The following is a 22,399-nucleotide window of genomic DNA, read 5'->3' on the forward strand; positions in this document are numbered from 1 at the left end:
TACACGAAGCGACTCCCATATGACCTTCGCAACCTTTGCAGGTAAACCCAACCCGTATTGGATCGACTATGGTTACACCTCCAATTGCCTGAATGTGCAGGTTTATTCATGACGTTGTATAACAACATCAGTTAAGTCTATATCCCTTGCGGGGTAGACAGACCCAACAGTCTTGAAAAGACTGAATGCCCACGTTCAACTATTTGGCTTAATGATAGAATTGAGATTCAAATAAACCCATGGCGTAAAAAGAATCCCAAGTTTGTAAGCCTATACTTTAGACGCCTTTTACGACATCTGTGGGAAAGAGATGGTGGTCCTGTTCTTTTTTGTATTGGTGCCGGGAACCACACGGCACTAAGTTTAACTTGAACTGAAAGTTAGCGGTAATGTCATTCGCCAAAGTTAACAACGCCTAGTGCTGTGAAATAAGTTAACATTTCTGGCTGCACAATTGCACATTGTTCGAATTGTTTTGTAAATTGGTTTTAAGAACATTTATGAATCCAAATGATATGAATAAAATTCATCGTAGTTACAGGGAGCTATTGAAAAATACGACAAATGAGATCCATATTTGTAAATTGACATCCGGTGGAAATGCTGCAGTGTATTTTGTACCGCCGCTTCTTCTACACTTGCAATTTGGAAGCGATAGATACTTATATAAATATAGAATAAAGATAAGATATAAAAATAATTATTGTACTTAAGTTATGTTGCCGTAATTAAGCGATACTTTGTGTCTTATTTTGAAAACTATTTATTAAAATCTGTATTTTAGAATTTCTCTTTTTCAAATACCTACGGACTTAAATTATAGTGGTTACCTAGTAATTTATATTTTAAGACATTTTAGATGATATTCGTTTATAAGCATTTTATATTTATTTATAAAGTATTTTAATTTTTAAGGAAACAAAAATGAACCTTGATACTTAAAGAACAAGATAGATATATAAGATATATTTTTACAAACATTACATTTGTAATAATACATTGCTCCAAGGTAAAGTGCGTAAAACACTTGTTGTATTCAAATTATATTTAACTATCTCTAAACAGATGAAAATTTTATCAAGAAACTTCTAATGAAAGATATTTAAAATATATGTTAAAGAGACGACTGAAAGTTGTCATACAAAGTCTTTTTTTTTAAGGATGGGAAATCATCAAATGACCTCTCCCGCTCCGGGTGGAACGGAAGGGAGTGTCAGACTTTTACTGACTAAAACCCACCTCGTTCCTTCAGTTGCCCTTTGCGTTCCGGGGCCACGGTATCTCGTTAGAACTTTCCCGCAGCCCCGGCTCAGTTTATCCCGTTTCCCCCCCTTGGGGGTTGACATTTCAAAAATCCCTTCTTAGTGCTCACTTATGTTACTAAAGGAACCTCTGTTCAAAATCTCAGACTCCTATACCGAGCGGTTTCGGCTGTGCGTTAATAAATCAGTCACCCAATCGCACCCCCTAAATCACGATTGGAGGGTAGTTTGAAAAAACTTATAATGTCAAACATATTTACTTGCCTATGTACGTGTTCATGCCAAGTTTCAAGTTTATAAACCCAAGGAATAAGATTTTTCATAGAAACGTTTTTACCCCTTTTCCCCCCCTTGGGGGTTGAATTTCCAAAAATCCTTTCTTAGTGCTCCCCTACATATCCCAAGGAACCTACATTCCAAATTTCAGCTGTCTACGACCAGTAGTTTCGACTGTGCGTTGTCTGTCAGTCAGTCACTCAGTAACGGAAGAGTTTTATATATATAGATATGAATATAAAATTTGTTTTTGAATTTTGAATTTGAACAGAGACAACAGTCTTGCAAAGACTTGGTAACGTCCAGCTCTTTGACCTAATGATTGAACTGGAAATCAAATAGTGACAGGTTGCTAGCCCGTCGCCTAAATGAAGAATCCTAAGTTTATAAATCTATCCCTTAGTCGCTTTTTACGACATCCAAGGCAAAGAGATGACTGCACTATTCTTTTATTCTACAACATCCAATCGCATATATATTATTAGTAGAATAGGATAGAATTTATACCTTATTGTTTACCAACAAACGGACTTTCCCATTTTTTTATTCTAGTTCAAATTTAGTTAGTTAGTTTAGACTTTTGTCATACGGAACCTTTACTATAATTTCATTTGTACGCATTAAAAAATGGTGGAACATTCCCCTGGTATGTTTAATCCCCGGATTACTGGCGAAATATTAAAATATTGCTGCTAAATAACACGCCGATTATCACGAAAGCTTTTTAACGGCTGCATTATGGTACAAACACAGGCGGTAGCCATGCAAATATTCTTTAAACGGCCTCTGTGGCGCAGCGGCAGTACGCTTGTCTGTGACACCGGAGGTCCCGGGTTCGAATTCCGGCCAGGGCATGATGAGAAAACAACTTTTTATATTTGGCCTGTGTCTTGGATGTTCATCTATATAAGTATTTAATATAATAAATATAATAAAATATTAAATATAACAAAATATAGTATCGTTGAGTTAGTATCTCGTAACACAAGTCTCGAACTTACTACGAGGCTAACTCAATCTGTGTAATTTGTCCCGTATATATTTATTTAGTTCTTTCTCCAATATTTTCGTGTTGTATGACGTGCCGTGTGGTTCCCGACACCAATACAATTAAGAATAGAACCACTCCATCGGTTTTCCATGTGAATTGTGACGGGTTGCCTAGCTCATCGCCTAAAAGAGAGATCCCAAATATGTAAGCCTATCCCTTACTCGCCTTTTTGCGACATCCATGGAATAGAGAGAAGAGTTGTAGTGATCCTATTCTTTTTTCTATTGGTGCCGGGAATCTCAGGACATTACCGGGATAAATACTAAGTGGATGCATACATTTTATAATCACGACTTAACCTCTTACAGGGCAGACAGAGCCAACAGTTTTGAAAACATCGAGATTTAACATTCAGCTGTATGTATTAAAATAATTAATACATTAGTACTTTGTAAAGTAAACACTACTTTTGACAGAATAAATACCTATTTAATTTAAATATTCTGATTTATATTGAAAATGGGACATACCTACATTTTTATATTTTCCCAATATCAATATATTGAAATTTAATATTGTAAAATATTAATAGTATTTCGATGTTAATAAATATTAAAATGACCGAGAAAATCATGTTGCATATCCTGAGGCTAGCAGATTATTTATGTTAAAGTTTCCTCTTAATATTTCGATAATTAATTAGGTATTATTTTTAGTTATAGATAGCGTGTTCGACCGTGTTTAACTGTTAATTCTTTTCCGTGGAAGTTGTAAGAGGCGACAAAGGGAGATAATAAATACTTTCGTTAGAGAGTGATTTCTTCTTCTTAGCGACCAGAAAGGACATGTGTGTATAAAGTCACGTCTCTTCCCCGTAGGGATAGCCAGAGTCAACGTTTACTTGCTACAATGCCCGCATAATTATTTCGCTTCATCCACATTCAACACTTACTATATGCAAGCTCATCAGTTTAGGGTAATCTTGACCTGACTTTTCGACAGGACATCCCCGATTTGATCAAGTTAGGTTTATTTACTTAAAACTTTATTGCACAGAAAAAAAGTACAAAACTACTTAAATAAGACTTTTATCATCAGATGATTGCGGGCTGCTTTCTTTAGTCAGGCATTTTAATGTTCTGACCACGATTAGTAGGGGAAATAACTAAAAGGTATTTGTTCAATAATAAAATATTGTTCCCAAAAAATAATCCCATCAGGGCACACACACATACATGCATATGTGTCGTGTGGTTTCTGGCACTAAAGGATAGAATCACTACATATCTCTCTTACGGATGTCGTTAAAAGCGACAAAGGGCAAGGCTAAACTTGGGATTCCTCTTATAGGCCAGCAAACTGTCACTATTCGTATCTCAATTCCATCATGAAGCCTTACCGCTGAATGCAGCCTCAGTTTATTTAAGACTATTGGCTCTGTCTACTCCGCAACCGGTACAGACGTGACTTTTATGTATGTACGTATTTAAATCACATCTTTATCCTTTACAGGGTAGACGGAGCCAACAGTTTTTTGACAAGGCTATGGTCATGTTAAGCTGTATAGCATAATAATTAAAATCTGATAATAGTGTAAGTGTGCCGGTAACTATTCAGTTCAAAATCGCAACTTCTTCTGCCTTGTTCCACAACCCCAGCTATAACTCATGGCGCAAATCGCACCAGATTATTCACGCTGAGTGTCCACAGTAAGGGACGTTTTAGCTAAATTAACACAGGTTAAATGGTACAACTGTACTTGATAATGTATTGGACAATTATAATAAGTGAAGTGTTAAAACATTTGAGATTCATTCTTTCATTCATTCAATTCCATTCATAATGTTTATTGCATATCATAAAGTATATCAGTTACATAACATTTACTGCTTATAATTAGTAATTCATGTAATCACGTCTGTATCCCTTGCGAGGTAGACAGAGCCAGCAGTCTTCAAAGACTGACAGGCCACTTTCAGCTGTTAAGCTTAATGATAGAATTGAGATTCAAATAGTATAAGGTTGCTAGCCCATCACCTATAAAAATAATCCCAAGTTAATAAGCCTTGAGGTTTATTATACTAGTATTTTTTACGTCGGACTGGTAGTGGAAAAGAAACAGTGTATGTTGCTGCAGTGCAGTTTGTTACCGCTTTATCTGCACTGACGCTTTGGAAGCGGCAGTAAACGTAGTTTTAAGTAATTTATTTAACGTCAACAAATATTGTGAAACCAAAAGATATGACAATTATTAATTGATATTGTAGTGTCTCATAATAATGGATAAAAGTTTGGAATTTGAATTTGAGTTATCTGATTTTGTTCTTCTTCCTAGTGGTTATATTCTGTATGTAATTTCTCCTGATTTATATCATCAACTAACAAATTATCACACAGAATCAAACTTGAAGTTAGCGAAGTCGATGAAGCGAAATCTTTCAGATCGGAAATATCTTCAATAAATAACATTAATTCGATATTAAGCAAGCTGCAAAACATTATTCAGGAAATAAGAAAACGTATCTCCCGATATTTACGTCTGTGGCATAGACTTACAATAGTTTAGAATCGGCAGGGTTATATATAATTTAAATCCTATAGAACGAAACGTAGCTGGATAGTGGATATCTATCAATATTTTTGTATTAAACTCTATCGTTACTGAGTGATTGTCTGACTGACTGATAAAGCATATTTGAAACAATTGAAAACAAGAAGTTAAAGTTTGGCTTGTATTTTCCCTGGAGAGTGAAGGGAACGTATGAGCGAGATTTTACTAAAATTCCCGCGAGAACGAGACTTAACGAATTTTTCGCATATATTATTCCAATATGCATCGTGCGGTTCCCGGCACCAATAGAAAAATGTCGTATATGGTGACTAAGGGATAGGCTTAAAAACAAAAGATTCTTCTTTTAGGTGACGGACGAGTGGGCTTACCAATCACTTGAAGCGTAAACATATTTTTTGTATGTATGCAGGTTTGTAACGCGATAACTTTCAGACCGAGAGTCTGATTTTGAAAAAAAATAAAAATATATGTAGAACGTATCAATGGAATTTCTAAGTTCAAAGGTCATCAAAATCGGTCGAGTGCGATTTCAGATATTAACAATTTTTTAGAAAATATATATGAACTCGAAGTCTAAGAACGCGGCGGACGACTGTTAAAAACAACACTAATTTACTTCGCTTTATATTCAAAAAACGTTTTGTCATGTCTGTTTTTTTTCAAGGTCTACGTCCCTGGCAGTTTTATCTCCGCGTTGAGTCAACATGCTTGCTAGTTCAATGTTTTATTCGAATCCACTTTGGTCTTACAATGTGCGAAGTTAAACTGCTTGTCACAGTTTTAAATTGCATTAAGAGTGCTATGAATACTTGATCAAATTAGGGACGTTCTGGCAAAAGGTCAGGTCAAGATTACCCTAAACTGACGAGTTTGCATAAAGAGGTTTATGTCGATTTAGTCAAAAAAATATTAAGAAAGTTATATAGATAAATAGATAGTCAATGCATTTATTTTAATTGCTACACACATACATACATATTATCACGCTATATTCCTTGCGGGGTAGGCAGAGCCAACAGTCTTGAATATACTGAAAGGCCACCATCAGTTGTTTGGCTTACTGATAGAAGAGCTTCATATAGTGACAGGTTGCTAGCACGTCGCCTAAATAAAGTATCGCAATTTTATAAGCCTATCCCTTAGTCGCCTTGTACGACATCCATGAGAAAGAGATGGAGTGGTCCTATTCTTTTTTGTGTTGGTGCCGGGAACCACACGGCATATTTAAGGACCTAATTTAAGTTAGATATTTTGCTCAACATGAATTGGAGTCTTATAATTTCTGGTTCAGTTTAACCCCTACAGTATTGTAGCGGGAGCGATGACCGCCACCAAAGGGAAGATCTCCCGCCATGCTAGGTGTTATGCCTGGGGAACCGCGCGACAGACGCTTTTGAGTCGGAGGTTGTATTTACGCTCCAATCTGTGAAATCTTTGTAATCGCGATTTAGACTCTTCGCTGCTATTGAGCGCGTGAACTTCTTCGCTATGATTGACAGTTGACATGTGACATTAGTGATGACGCCACAGTAAAAACACCTAAAATTTGTATGTACTAGGTACTAGGTACTATAGTACTAGGATTTAGCGACATTGCTAAATCCTAGACTATTACGGTCTAAAATATACCTTAACTAGAGGCCGCCCGCGACTTCGTCCGCATGGAAACCCTATCAATCCCGCGGGAACTCTGGGATAAAAAGTAGCCTATGTGTTATTCTGGGTCTTCAGCTACCTACATACCAAATTTCATGGTAATCGGTTCAGTAGTTTTTGCGTGAAAGAGTAACAAACATCCATACAAACTGTCGCCTTTATAATAGTAGTAGGATTAAAAAAATATATAGAACGATTCTTTCGCATAATGGCATTGGTTTCAATAATCATTGAATAATTCATCATCGAACAATCAAATTAACGAAATTTTGGCTCCAATAAGTATTTGTGGCGCAAAATATCCCCCATAAAACATATATCTGAGAAGTTGGCTCCTCTCCAACATCCCCAATACTAATGGTGTACCCAGACCCTGTGTTTACATTGAGTATAACACCGGTGGAGAGCGCACATGCACATTTTTTTTCTTCCAGTAAAAAAAAATATTTGTGTCCAGCGAAAGTGCAATACTTTGAGAATTAGAATAGAATAGAATAGAATAGATTTATTTTCAAAATTGGATACAAGGTATCACTTACTGACGTCATATCACTTAAATCTAATTATAACTACTACCGCTTCCAAAGCGCATGTGTAGAAGAAGCGGCGGAAGAAACTACACTGCAGCATTTTCGTCGGACGTCAATATACAAATATAGATCCCTTAAATCAAAATCATTGACGAATGCACATTGTCTACATCAAAAATCATGAATGAATGTAGAATTAGTTATTTCAATACTAATTGCAGCTTGAATGGTTTTACTTCAAATCTTGAAGATTTTCTGATAACTATTGCGCCAACGGATTTTAACTAATATAATCCGATCGCATAATAGTTGCACTGATACAAGTAAAAAAATGCTTGGTTGCGTGTTTGCTTTTTTGAATTTGAATTTGACTGATATTATTTTGTATACGATAAATTCTATCGTGTGCTAAGAATCGCATGGCATACTAAAAATAAGTCAACTATTAACTATTGAAAATCTGTATTGAAATTATCATTGATCATCACAAAGAAATTATCATTTATCTATTTTGATTAGAGTGTAATTCTGAATCTCTTATTTTGAGGCTGAGGACGACATACTTTCGCAATTTTGCGATTGTATATGGGCCAGAACTGAAATTTAGCGTCGTCACTTTCTCCATGCACTCTCCAGAGGTTAAATTCTCCATAAGTATATTCCTCCTTTATGAAATTTAAATGTACCACTCAAACTTTTTATAGCCCCAATCGGGAAGATTATGATTGAAATCTTGCGCTATTTCCCGAATTTTTTTATGAAACTGTTTTCAACGTTTTTTCTTTTATTTATTATTTTTACTTACTTGTGGTGTTTGGTGGAAGACTCTGTCATTGTTGAATACCATTCTACTAATACATTTAAACTATTCGCACAAGTTCATAACATAACATATAATCCCTTGCGGGCTACACAGAGCTAACAGTCTACAAAAGACTAAAAAGCCACGTTCAACTGTTTGGCTTAATGAATTGATCTCACAAGTTCATCGTATATTAAAAATGAGAATATAATTTTGTTCTGTTTATTACGTACTAGCTGTGCCTGCAACTTCGTCCGCGTGGAATAGCTATTTTGGGCATTATTGAAGCCCTCAAGGGTGAATAATTATCCCCGTATATTTCACATTTTCCATTAGGTATTTATTTGCTCCTCATAGCTGCAGCGTGATGTTATATAGCCTGAAGCCTACCTCGATTAATGGTCTATTCAACGCAAAAAGAATTTTTCAATTAGAAACAGTAGTTCCCGGGATTAGCGCGTTCAAACAAACAAACAAACTCTTCAGCTTTATTTAGTATTATTAGTATAGATAAATATAATAATCAATTATTTATAGCTTTTTATATCGATTCAAAAATGACGAAATTCCATACAAACATGCACCCCCTATTTCATCCCCTTGGAATAGAATTTCAGGATATAAAGTAGCTTATATTCTAATCCAGGTTACTAACTATATCTGTGCCGAATTTCGTTCAGATCCGTTCGGCAGATTTTGCGTGATGCGCGTACAAACATACAGACAGACAGACGGACAGACAGACAGACAAAAATTCTAAAAAAAATTGTTTTGGCTTCTATTGGCCCTAAAAAGACCCCTAATAATTTTTTTTCTTAAATATCTTCAATGTACAGACAAAGTTCAGTTACAGTTTTATTATATGTATATGGAATATATGGAATATGGATATGGATGGATGTATGGATTTATAGTAGCAAGCAACCTGTCACTATTTTAATCTCAATTCTATCATTAATCCATACAGATGAACGTGGCCTTCGAGTCTTTGCAAGACCATTGGATCTGTCTACCTGGCAAGGGATATAGATTTTATGTATGTATCAACGAAACACCTGCTTCCGATAAAAGGGTATCAATATTCCCAAGTTCATTTCGATTCCATGAATATAGTAGTGAGGATGCAGCGCACTCGTTTTTCACAAACTGTGATAAGATTTGTGTTTTCTTATCAATATGTAAAAATCCATTCTGGTACTATATTGAGACGAATGTGTTATAGCATGAGCTTAACAACTGATTCTTTGAAGCATCTTTTTTAAGACATACATATAATATCGTCTATATAATATCCGGTTTAGACAGAGCCAATAGTCTTGAAAATACTGTTAGGCCATTTTAAGCTGTTTGATTTAATGATGTAATTGAGATTCAAATAGTGACAGGTTGCTAGCTCATCGCCTGAAAGAAGCATCATAAGTTTAAAAACCCATCCTTTAGTCGCTATGAGAAAGGAATATAGTGGTCATAATCTTTTTATATTGGTGCTGGGAACAACATGGCACAATAAATCAATTCTTCTGTGTAAATCCCAAGTAGAACGTAAATTTCCAAGTAGAACGTGTATTTGTTACTTAATATTATCAAAATTTAATCTCACCAACGTTTCATTTCGCACAACTTTCATAACTTCAGCTATTCTTATTCCAACCCTTAAACTTTCCGAGAACTTCTCGCATATCCTCTAATTTCCCGCTAAATTGAAAACTCTTCAACTTGCGTAATAAAACCCAACATTTTCATATTTTTATCATGCATGAGTATCGCTGCCTAACCCACCTCCTGGCTCGGCTCCAAACTGGATGCTTTATGTAGTACTCTACAAGAGTCACACTCTAGAAATAACGACCACTCTAGACTTCCACACAAATTTACTAACTACCCCAGCACAAGCTGAATCAGCCACTATTATTCGAGCAATAAGATCTTCAGGAACCGCAAAGAGAAATTTGTCAAGATTGACATCTCAAAAGGTTGACCAATTTCTGCCGTTCAATTTTCTAGTGTATCCCCGATGAAATAAAGTTGAGATTTGTTTTATAGCGAATGTGATACACTGTTTAAAATTGAATAAGAGAATTGGATTTTACTCGAGTTATCGTGGATTGTGTTAAGTTTTTTTTTCTTTCTTCTGTAGTTCCGTCGTCTCGGCGGCAAATTGCGCGGAACGCAGCGATTTTGCGCTAAACGAGAACGAAATAAAAGTTTTGACTTGTGAATGTGAATTTATTGTTTTTTGAGTTGCGCGCAGAGTTGTCTTAAGTTTGTTCGGCTTTCTTCTTTCGCGCGTTTGTTCATATTATCGTTACATACATATCTATATCACGTCTCTTTCCTGTATGGGGTAAATACACTAGTCTTGCAAAGACTTGAAGGCTATTCAGGTATATATTGTTTTAAAAAGGGTTGTTCAGTTTTTATAATAGAATTGAGACTTAAACAATGATACTTTGTAAGCAAATCACCTGACAGTAAATTCCCGAGCCTTTTCCTTAATGAACTTTTACAATGTACGTTCACTATCTTGAAGCTATCATTCATCATTCTGGAACTACATGATAAAAAGCCTGTTCTAGAAACAGTCGTATTCAAGACTTAATTAATACCTACAAGTCTTCCAGTTACCATACTCTTAGTGCCATATTTAGTCACTCCTGTCTCCCAAGTCAAAAATAAAAATTTCATCATAACATGACCATTTAGAACCCAATTAATGTCTCTAACAAAGAGCTTTATCAGTCGAACGGTTAATACACCCAGCTAAAGTAGTAGTACTAGTAGTTATATTTAGATTTAAGTGATGTGACGTCAATAAGTGATACCTTCTATCCAGTTTTGTAAATAAATCTTCTCTATTCTATTCTAAAAAACGTAATGCACAAATTCATACTACCGCGACCATTTAATCAACTTAACCTGTGCTTTGATATTGAGTGAAAGCATCGTGATGCACAATCAGGCTATCTACCACTTTGCGACACGGAAGCTCGACCTCACAATTTCATGAAATGACGCCAAAAATTCCATACAAATTTCATCACGGACATAACCGTACTGTTATAATAGTACAAATATTTTACTCTACCTAGAACATCTACGGCTATAGCCAGCTCCAGCGAAACACTGACTGGCGCTAGTATCAGATTCTCTATATAAACATTACGGTTAACGCCGTAGGTACTGCCACGTGTATGACACTCCGGTGTTTGCGTTTAGGTATGTTAAATTTGACAGTAGCGAAAGTTGAGTAGATCACGGATTGCCAGTAAATCTTGGCCTATACGATGATTCCATAGTCATGGCTCGGTTATCACCGTAGCTCCGTTTATACCATCTTTTTTAGAGACGGCATATGCTGTACTGTCAATTTTCAAATTTTAGCGAGTACTGCTATAACAGTTCCGCGCCGCAAAGTGCTACATGATATGGATAACTTCAAAGGTTGTGAAAGTCAGATGGGCGTCGCTTAACTTGTAAAAACCTGACTCATTTAATCCAGGATCAGACAGGCCCTTTCTAGACGCCACTCCGAAGAGTTGGGCATGCTGCATGAGAAATGCATGATGGAATGGACCATTGTGGGATTCAAACTCGTTACATGTGCTTGAACAATGTCAAGTTTCATGAACTCTTAAGTATTAAGTATTTTCTTGGAATATTAATTCTACATACATATACATATAATCACGTCTATATCCCTTGCGGAGTAGATAGAGCCAACACTCTTGAAAAGACTGAAAGTCAACGTGCAGCTGTTTGGCTTAATGATCGAATTGAGAATCAAATAGTGACAGGTTGCTAGCCCATCGCCAAAACGAAGATATCAATTCTATCAACAAATAAAACAAAAAAATCAGTAACTAATCAATTTATTTACATATTCACATATAATAATCTGTAACATTCAAATAAGTGTCTTAATTAGTACAAATAACTAGTTGAATGGCTATCACAACATTCAGTTTCTTATTTAGCTGTAATTGAGAGTAGGGGCGCGCCCTGGAGGGCTCCGTGTGATCATAACGCGAGGGCCAGGCAGGAGAGCAGCAGGAACGCTGTGCTGGACACACACGCCGCTGTGGACAAAGAGATAATATGAAACAACATCACTATAGCCAAACGCATACATATAATGAGGTCTATATCTATATATAATTTTAAAAAAAATACAATTTTGTATCAAGTGCCGTGTGGTTCCCGGCACCAGTACAAAAAAGAATGGGACCACTCCATCTCTTTCCTATGGACGTCGTAAAAGGCGACTAAGGGATAGGCTTACAAACTTGGGATCCTGATTTTAGGCGATGGGCTAGCAACCTGTCGCTATTTGAATCTCAATTCTATCATTAAGCTAAATAGCTCAGCGTGGCCTTTTCAAGTCTGTTGGCTCTGTCTACCCCACAAGGGATATTGACGTGACCATATGTATGTATGTATCAAGATAAAAATTTGTGATTTTTCTTTGCCTGTAAAATCACTCTGGGAGACCACAAAATTACATTTCTTACTATATAACCCCATCAGGTTTAATAGCAAAGGAAAAAACATTGTCTGCGGCGGACGCAACACTAACCATGCAGGTTGTAAATTTTTTGTAGGGATTTGAATTCCATCATTAAGCCTTGCAACTGAACGTGGCCTTTCAGTCTCTTCTTCCTCCTGATTTAAGTCAAGGTTGCTCACTATGCTAAAGAGGAGCCCAGGGTATGCCTTTGACCATGGCTCCTGGATTGGACGTGGCAGGTTTTTACACGAAGGATCGATCATGGTTACACATCCAGTTGCCTGAATGAGCAGGTTTCCTCACGATGTTTTCTCTCACCGTTAGAGCATCGGTTATCATTCAAACTAATGTACATAACTTCAAACATAGTCATTGTTACATGACCCAGTTGGGAATCGAACCTGTGCCTTTATGCGCATTTTAACGGGGCACCTTACCGATTTGACCACCGGCGCTCTCCGAGTTCTTTCAGTTATTTGGTTGTTTTTACATACATACATACATAAAATCACGCCTCTTCCCCGGAGGGGTAGGCAAAGACTACCTCTTTCCACTTGCCACGATCTCTGCATATTCCCTTCGCTTCATCCACATTCATAACTCTCTTCATGCAAGCTCGGCGGTCGGCGGGTACTTTTGTCCTGACCCTTTACCAGGACGTCCTTAATTTGATCAAGATACGTTCGTCTAGGTTGTTTTTGTATGAAAATTATTACCTGATGAATCCTCTCCGGTGACGGACCTCGACCTGGGGGCAGGATACGGAGCGTCAGCCATCCTGATGTAGACTGGTTCGCTTTTGCGACTGTACAAGTCGTATATGGTCGCCACGCACGACAGAGTGAACTGGCCCGTCGGGGGGGGCACCAGGGTATACCTGATGATGATAAAAATACATACATAGATATGGTCACGTCTATATCTCTTGCGGGGAAGACAGAGCTAACAGTCTTGAAAAGACTGAATGGCCACGTTCAGCTATTTGGCTTAATGATAGAATTGAGACTCAAATAGTGAGTGGTTGCTAGCCCATCGCCTAAAAAAGAATCCCAAGCCTATCTTTTTAATTTAATTGTAAGCCTATCCCTAATGATGATAAAATACTTCAATAAATCAGGAGTAAGAAGATGATAATTATAAGTAAGATCAACCGGTATTTTTTAATTAAATAAATGAATCAGCTCTGTCAAGTAATTTCCCTTATACACATACATGTTTATAACATTTGGGATAATACAGTCTTGTTTTAGTGCCGTGTAGTTCCCTGTCCCAATAAAAAAAGAATAGGATGTCGTAAAAGTAGACTTAGGGATAGGCTTATAAACTTGCGATTCAATTTTTTGGGGCGATGGGCTAGCAATAGCAACCTGTCACTATTTGCATCTCAATTCTATTGTTAAACCGAACAGCTGAACATGGCCTATAAGTCTTTTCAAGACTGTTGGCTCTGTATTCCCCGTAAGTGATATAGACGTGACAATATGTATGTTTGTATAATTAAGTCATACCATGGGAATAATGGAATTTTGCGTTCTCGGAATCCACAAAGCAATATTTCAATTAACATGTATGAATAGCCACTAATTAGCCAGTAAGCCTCTCCAAATCTATTGGGATTCAATTGGATTCATTGAATATGGTATGGTTCTAACAAGTGGCCAAGTTTGCATGCATATTCAGAGACTTGTACTTCACTCATGTGGAAAGTACATACATATATACATGTATATACGTATGTATCCTTTGCGGGGATAGATCAAGCAGTCTAACAAAGACTAAAAGGCTATGTCCAGCTGTATGGTGAATTTATGGTATTGAGATTTGTGGCGACATCTCTACGCCACAAGTCACAAAAACAAAACCACTCGAAGCTATCAGTCAAAAACAGCGAAAAGTCTATATCGCGCAATCAAAGATTTCACGGATTGGACCATTTATGCAACCTCCGTCTCAATAACGTCGAAGCCGCGGTTCCCCAGGCATCACACCCAGCCTGGCGGAAGATCTTCCCTTTGGTGGCGGTCGTGCCGAATCATCGCTCCCGCTACAGATTCATAGAATCCTAATTTACTACCCTTTGTCTTTATTCGCCTTTTACGACTTCCATGAGAATCAATTAACAATGCTTTTAAGTTTCTTCTTTACAAACAAAATGTGATTACTCGTGTTTCATTATGTATTTGATCTAGCGACTGTTACCAACTCGTGACTCTAAATAGTATTCATAGTAGACTTTCCAATTAAAATCGAGTCTGGGAACTTATGACTCACAAGTATAATGTTCCGAGTCATAAATTCCCAAGGTTCGATTATACGTTCAGTGTGGTTCCCGGCACCAATAAAAAAAAGAATAGGACCACTCCATCTCGTTCCCATGGATGTCGTAAAAGGCGACTAAGGGATAGGCTTATAAACTTGGGATTCTTCTTTTAGGCGATGGGCTAGCAACCCGTCACTATTTGAATCTCAATTCTATCATTAAGCCAAACAGCTGAACGTGGCCTATCAGTCTTTTCAAGACTGTTGGCTCTGTCTACCCCGTAAGGGATAAAGACGTGATCATATGTATGTATGTTCGATTATACAAATATGCCTGAGAGACAATCGTTACCACAACTTGGCATTTAGCTGCAAATCGGAATTAATTAAATCTGGTCGAGTATTAGCAAAGGCAGATCAGAATGCAATGGCTTCAACAAGTGGCCACTCTGAGCCAAATTGTCGAGTTCACGAGTTAATCAGATCGTTAATTTAAAATCTATCGATAATATCATTTTCGGACGGAAATTTGACCGTGACCATTGCATTTAAGAAGCTTATTTATAATGCCGTGTGGTTTTCGGCACTTTAGAATAGAACCACTCCATATCTTTCCATGGATGTCGTAAAGGCTTCTAAGGGAAAGGCTAATAAAATTAGGATTCTTCTTTTGGGCGAAGGTCTAGCAAACTGTCAAAATCTCATACAACTGAACGTGGCCTCTCAGTCTTTTCAAGACTATTGGCTCTGTCTACTCCGCATGGGATATAAACGTGAATAAATGTATGAATTTAAGGAACAATTAAAGCTAGACCCCATAAGATGAAGTACTTACTGAATAATATCATGGTCATCTTTCTTCTCATCATAGTAAGGGTTGTGGTAGACTCTGTTGAGGCTGGAGCTGGTGTAGGTAATGCCCATCCTGTAAGGTTCAGTATCCTCAATGGAGATAGCAATCTGGCTGAAGGCAGTCCGCTCTTTGAAGTCCACTTCTGTAGTCCAGGACACAGTTTCTGCTATCTGTTGGCAAATATTGGTATTAGATGCTGATTTTGAAGAGCGTTCCGTTTTGCTTTTTAGAAGGGACGCTAGCCTTTGAAGGGGGTGCTTAGATAGCTTGTAGCTTTTATCAAATATTTATACATACATACATATCATCACGTCTATATCCCTTGCGGGGTAGACAGAGCCAACAGTCTTGAAAGGACTGAATGGCCAAGTTCAGCTGTTTGGCTTTTTGATTGAATTGAGATTCAAATAGTGACAGATCGCCAGCCCAACGTTTATAAACCAATCCCTTAGTCACCTTTTACGACATCCGTGGGGAAGAGATGAAGAAGTCCTATTCTTTTTTCTATTGGTGCCGGGAACCACACGGCACATAAATATTTATAAATTAGATATAACTTAAATTTAATTGATTGAAATTGGGAATAACGTAAATAGAGAGTGATAGTATCGACAGGGTTGAGAAGATTAGACGAGTTTCGCTTTTAATCAAGCAGAGTAAGCGGTCCACTTGTTTCGCATCATCCACATTCATAACTATTGCAAGCTCGTCGGTTTCGGGTACTCTTGACCTGACCTTTGAACCTACATAAAATAACGAAACTTCCATACAGGTGAAAGATAATATCACCTGTATGGAAGTATCTAACACCTACATACCACACGTCGAAAATTCCCATCGAAAAATCCTGGCAACAAGTAATGAATTCCCTTTCATCCCGTCATGATTTCATTCGACAACAAACAAAGAGCGGAACAAAAATATCCTCTCTCACTAATGAACAAAAGTCCTTGCATAATGGCATATTGTTTTCAGTTTCCGTAACGAATAAAAACAAGGGAATACCATCCTATAGAGCTGCGCCATTTTGTAAAATATCATCGGGTTTCTTGATATTCGATTGTTCATTTTGGTTCATGTGTTGGCTTTTGGTCGGAGTTTTGTTGTCATACTTTACGTAATTTTAAGTACGTCATATGGTTTACGTGTGCCAAATTTCATTAAAATCGGTCTTATTTAACATGACCGTAACCTTTGTCAGTGCCCGTAAGGTAAAGAATTGTTTATTCACATAGATAAATAAAAAAAAACTTCATGTCCGGAGGTTGTGCCGTGAGGTTCCTGACACTTTAGAATAAGACCACACCGTCTCTTTCTCAGGGATGTCATATATGGAGACTAATCGATAGGATGATAAACTTGGGATTCCTCTTGTAGGCGATGGGCTAGCAAAATTTAGGTCAAGACAATAGGCTATTAGACAAAGCTCTTTTTACATTATGACCTGACCGAGGAATAGAACATAAAACCTTTTGTTTTAGGCCAGAATCTGATACATACATACATACATATGGTCACGTCTATATCCCTTGCGGGGTAGACAGAGCCAACAGTCTCGAATGGACTGAATGGCCGCGTTCAGCTATTTGGCTTAATGATAGAATTGAGATTCTAATAGTGACAGGTTGCTAGCCCATCGTCTAAAAAGAATCCCAAGTTTATAAGCCTATCCCTTAGTCGCCTTTTACGACATCCATGGGAAAGAGATGGAAGATGGAGGGAGGAACCACACGGCACAGCAGAATCTGATAATTACCACAAACAGACCGAAAATAGGTATATGTGTAGGTGATAATATACCTTATGATCGTCGATTATCCACGTGATGTTCGGCACTGGGTAGGACTCGTCCACAGAGCAGTTCGCTCTCAGCACATCACCTCGAGAGTACACGTCTTCAGAAATGAAGATCTGAGGCGCTCTGAACGGGGGATCTGTGGGGAGAATATTTCATTTACTACGTACATATATATCTACATACTACATACATATATATATATATGAGCCGTGCGGTTCCCGGCACCAATACAAAAATGAATAGGACCACTCCATCTCTTTCCCGTGGATGTCGTAAAAGGCGACTAAGGGATAGGCTAACAAACTTGAGATTCTTTTTTAGGCGATGGGCTATAAAAGAATCTCATAGCCACCTGTCACTATTGGAATCTCAATTCTATTATTAAGCCAAATAGCTGAATGTGGCCATTCAGTCTTTTCAAGACTGTTGGCTCTGTCTACCCCGCAAGCGATATAGACGTGACCATATGTATGTATGTATGCATACATATATATAGTCACGTCTTTATCATGATATCACGCCAACAGTCTTGAAATGACTGATAGGCCACATTTAGCTGTTTGGCTTAATGATAGAATTGAGATTCAAATAGTGACAGGTTGCAAGCCCATTGCTCAAAAAAGAATCCCAAGTTTATAAGCCTATCCCTTAGTCGCCGTTTACGACATCCATGGGAAAGAGATGGGTTGGTCCCATTCTTTTTTGTATTGGTGCCGGGAACCACGCGGCATATATTTTATAATAAATACTTAGATAGATAAACATCGAAGACCCAGGCCAATCAGAAAAAGTTATTTTCTTATCACGCCCTGGATTCGAACCCGGGACCTCCGGTGTCACAGACAACCGTACTACCGCTGCGCCACAGCCGTTAGGCTGTAGCTCCACTGAGGCGGAGACGAGCGGCGCTGAGGGGAGCAGAGCTGTGAAAAGAGGTTCGTGATTCTACTGAAGCTGAGACGAGCGGCGCTGAGAGGAGCAGGGCTGTCGATTTCTACCACGTCACTTCGCCGCTCGACTCCGCTGGTCTGTTTCCATTGCGGAGCGGAGATGTGGATTTCATGTAATATGATTGGTCGATCCCCACACGTCTCCTCTCCGCTCCACTCGTCTACGCCTCAGTGGAGCCGCAGCCTTAAAGTTTCTGATGTACTTGCTGGAGATGACTTCCGCCTGAGTGGAGCCGCAGCCTTAAAGTTTCTGATGTACTTGCTGGAGATGACTTCCGCCTGAGTGGAGCCGCAGCCTTAAAGTTTCTGATGTACTTGCTGGAGATGACGTCCGCCTAAGTGGAGCCGCAGCCTTAAAGTTTCTGATGTACTTGCTGGAGATGACTTCCGCCTGAGTGGAGCCGCAGCCTTAAAGTTTCTGATGTACTTGCTGGAGATGACTTCCGCCTGAGTGGAGCCGCAGCCTTAAAGTTTCTGATGTACTTGCTGGAGATGACTTCCGCCTAAGTGGAGCCGCAGCCTTAAAGTTTCTGATGTACTTGCTGGAGATGACTTCCGCCTGAGTGGAGCCGCAGCCTTAAAGTTTCTGATGTACCTGTTGACTTACCAACAACTGTTAATGGTGCCGATCGAATGTCAGTGTGGAACAGCGGCGCGTCAGCGGACACTTCGCACTGGTAGTCCCCGCTGAGATGCCGGTTCATGTTCACGATGCGGACTTGGTTGCGATCTGATTGGTCCAGCTGTGGAATTAAACATACATACATACATAAAAATCACGCCTCTTTCCCGGAGGGGTGAGGCGGAGACTACCTCTTTCCACTTGCCACGATCTCTGCATATTTCCTACGCTTCATCCACATTCATAACTCTCTTCATGCAAGCTCGGCGGTTTCGGGTACTTCTGACCTGACCCTTTACCAGGACGTCCTTAATTTGATCAAGATACGTTAATATAATCAACATTTAAATAAATAAATAATTTCTTTATTTCTGTACCAACTTAGATCATTATCTGTGTTAGAGATAAATGAAACACCATATGTCAGGTCAAAAGTACCCGAAACCGCCGAGCTTGCATGAAGAGAGTTATGAATGTAGATGAAGCGAAGGAAGTATGCAGAGATCGTGGCAAGAAAGAGGTAGTCTCTGCCTACCCCTCCGGGAAAGTGGCGTGATTTTATGTATGTATGTATGTACCATGTGTTTAATCATAAATGCTGTTATACTAAACATTTATTTATTTATTGAAAACTTTATTGCACAAAAAGAAATGTACAAAAGGCGGACTTAATGCCGTTTGGCATTCTCTACCAGTCAACCGGCTGACCAAAAAGAAAAACTTTTAGTTGGTAGTGCGATAAAGTGTACATGCATACTGAAAAATACATACATTACAGAACAAAATGCATAAATACATACAAGATACATAATACCTATACCTACATTATAAATATATAAAATATCAAATTAGGATGACCCATTATTGATCTGCTGAAAAAAGAACCTTGAAGGATAAAAAAGAAGAAAGAACATTGTGAAGAAGAATGCAAATTATTCGTTTCACCTGTCCTTACTTCTGTTTGCGGCCCGATATTTGCCAACGGTCACATTTAGGCACTGAAGTATGTATGAATGAATTAAAAACTCTTTGTCTCTAAGACCACATATTAGTAGGGAATATTGAATACACACACACATATGATCACGTCTATACCACTGATTGGCCACGTTCAGCTATTTGGCTTGAATATTTTGTAATACTCACATCAACCGAAGCTCCCGGCAGCGGGAAGACCATAGTAGGTGGCATTTCTCTTGGCACATATCTGTAGAACTCTGTTTCGGCGCGGTACCACCTTATAGAGTACAGTGGCGCCCCCTCCAAGTCATAAGAGCATTGGAGGAGCGCCGATTGACCTTCTCCAGAGTAGACCGCGCGCGGGACAGAAATTGAGAGGTTTCTGAGAGACCAGACGCCACCTGAAACAAATATTTGCTTTTGTTAGACACACATACATAGAAAACTGGTCAAGAGTACCCGAAACCGCCGAGCTTGCATGAACAGAGTATGCAGGGATCGTGGAAGGATGTAGTCTTTGCCTACCCCTCCGGGAAAGTAGCGTGATTTATGTGTGTGTGTATGTAAATATGATCACGTCTATATCCCTTGCAGGGTCAACAGTTTTAAATTGACTGAAAGGCTAAAAAAAATGGTTTCGCATTTTATCAGATTCGGTTTATTATTCTTTGGTGTTACAGTTCTAGGCTTCTTACATACATACATACATATATACATACATAAATCACGCCTCTTCCCCAGAGGGGTAGGCAGAGACTACCTCTTTCCACTTGTCACGATCTCTGCATCCTTCCTTCGCTTCATCCACATTCATAACTCTCTTGTGGCTAGGATACATAGGCTTCTTTCGGAGTGATAATCTCAGGTTTTATACAATACAGATTCAACGTGATGAAACCTAATTTTTGATGAAATAAGTATTCATAAGTTTAGTTTTATCCTGGATATAGAAGTTTACCTATATAGTTAACTAGATGTGCCCGCAACTTCGTCCGCATGGAATATTTATTTTGGTTGGTTTCCGTCGGTTGAATTTCTCAAATTTCTCAAGGATTAATAATTTTTCCCGTTTTTTTTTTTTCACATGTTCCATTATTTCTTTGCTCCTAATAGTTACTGCGTGATATTAGGTATATAGCCTTAAGCCTTCCTCAATAAATGGTCTATTCAACACAAAAATATTTTTTTCAATTTGAACTAGTAGTAGGGAACTACTACTTCAAAAAACAAACAAACAAACTTTTCAGCTTTATAATATTAGTATAGAAAAACAGAAATTAATCGTGTCTTCTTTCTAAGATTGTTCATCAAAATTTGTATATAGTTCAGCCGTCATATAGTATAGCACACGCGACGCCGTTTTTTATTGCTGTTTCAATTTTTATTATTGCATGAAGGGCGACAGCGATAGTTTTTCGCACGATAAAAACTGCGTCGCGCGTGACATGCTACGCAGGTTGGTCTGTGGTGATAATTATGTATAATTAGCAGACAAACTAGGCATTGCTCTAAAATAACGTGCAACATTTAAATATATAAATTTTTTTATTCCCACAGCACGTGTTCGGTATTATAATGGTTCGTTTTATCTTTATTTTACTTAACCTTGACAAAAAACCAACAGATTTATAGGGAAAACATAAAAAAATAACAGTTCATATTAAAATTAATACGGCTGATAAATTTCCATTCCATAAGCGATTCTGCGATGCGGATAGTACAAGAGCATGTCTCGAAAAATATTAAAAATTTAAAAATAACTATTTACTATTGTGCATTTATTTACAAATTCAAATTCAAAATTTATATTCATTATTATAGGATACTTCATATCACTTAATAATTGTCAAAACATTGGTTGCCGTCAAATAAATTACTTAAAACTAAGTTTACGGCGCTTCCAAGGCGTCAGTGCAGAAGAAGCGGTAATAAACTGCACATTACTTACATACATAATAGGTGGATTTTAAAGAGAAATTGTTAAGAAACCATATTGTTGATTATTACACACACAATTTTACTTATAAAAATTTACAAAAATTTTACAATAAAAAAATAATAAATATAATCACGTTTATATGCCTTGCGGAATAGAGAACCCCAATAGTTTTGAAAAGACTGAAAGGCTACGTTCGGCTGTATGGTTTACTGATGAAATAGTGACAGGTTGGTAATAGAAAAGACAAATTTACTAAAAAATACTTCGTTTAGGTGATTAGGTAAGTAGTATGTAGTAACCTGTCACTTCATGACACATCTCAATCTCAATTTCATTAGTAATCCATCCAGCTAATCATGACCTTTCAGTCTTCAATAAAAATAGATATATGTATCTATCAATAAAGAAATTATAGAAATTGGTAA

General features: G+C 37.8%; 1 protein-coding gene across 1 annotated transcript; it reads right to left on the reverse strand.

Moving 5' to 3' along the window:
- Positions 1-12,106: 12,106 nt before the first annotated feature.
- LOC106143203 (cell adhesion molecule DSCAML1) lies at positions 12,107-21,539 on the reverse strand. Its single transcript, XM_013345231.2, has 7 exons — positions 21,533-21,539; positions 20,222-20,436; positions 19,061-19,196; positions 17,506-17,639; positions 15,688-15,875; positions 13,310-13,470; positions 12,107-12,165 (listed from the first exon to the last, which is right to left on the reverse strand). Exons 1-7 carry the CDS (start codon positions 21,537-21,539, stop codon positions 12,107-12,109), a joined length of 900 nt encoding a protein of 299 aa, XP_013200685.2.
- Positions 21,540-22,399: the final 860 nt, after the last annotated feature.

This window comes from Amyelois transitella, chromosome 25 (assembly GCF_032362555.1).
Source record: "Amyelois transitella isolate CPQ chromosome 25, ilAmyTran1.1, whole genome shotgun sequence".
In the NCBI taxonomy this organism is placed as follows: Eukaryota; Metazoa; Arthropoda; class Insecta; order Lepidoptera; family Pyralidae; genus Amyelois; species Amyelois transitella.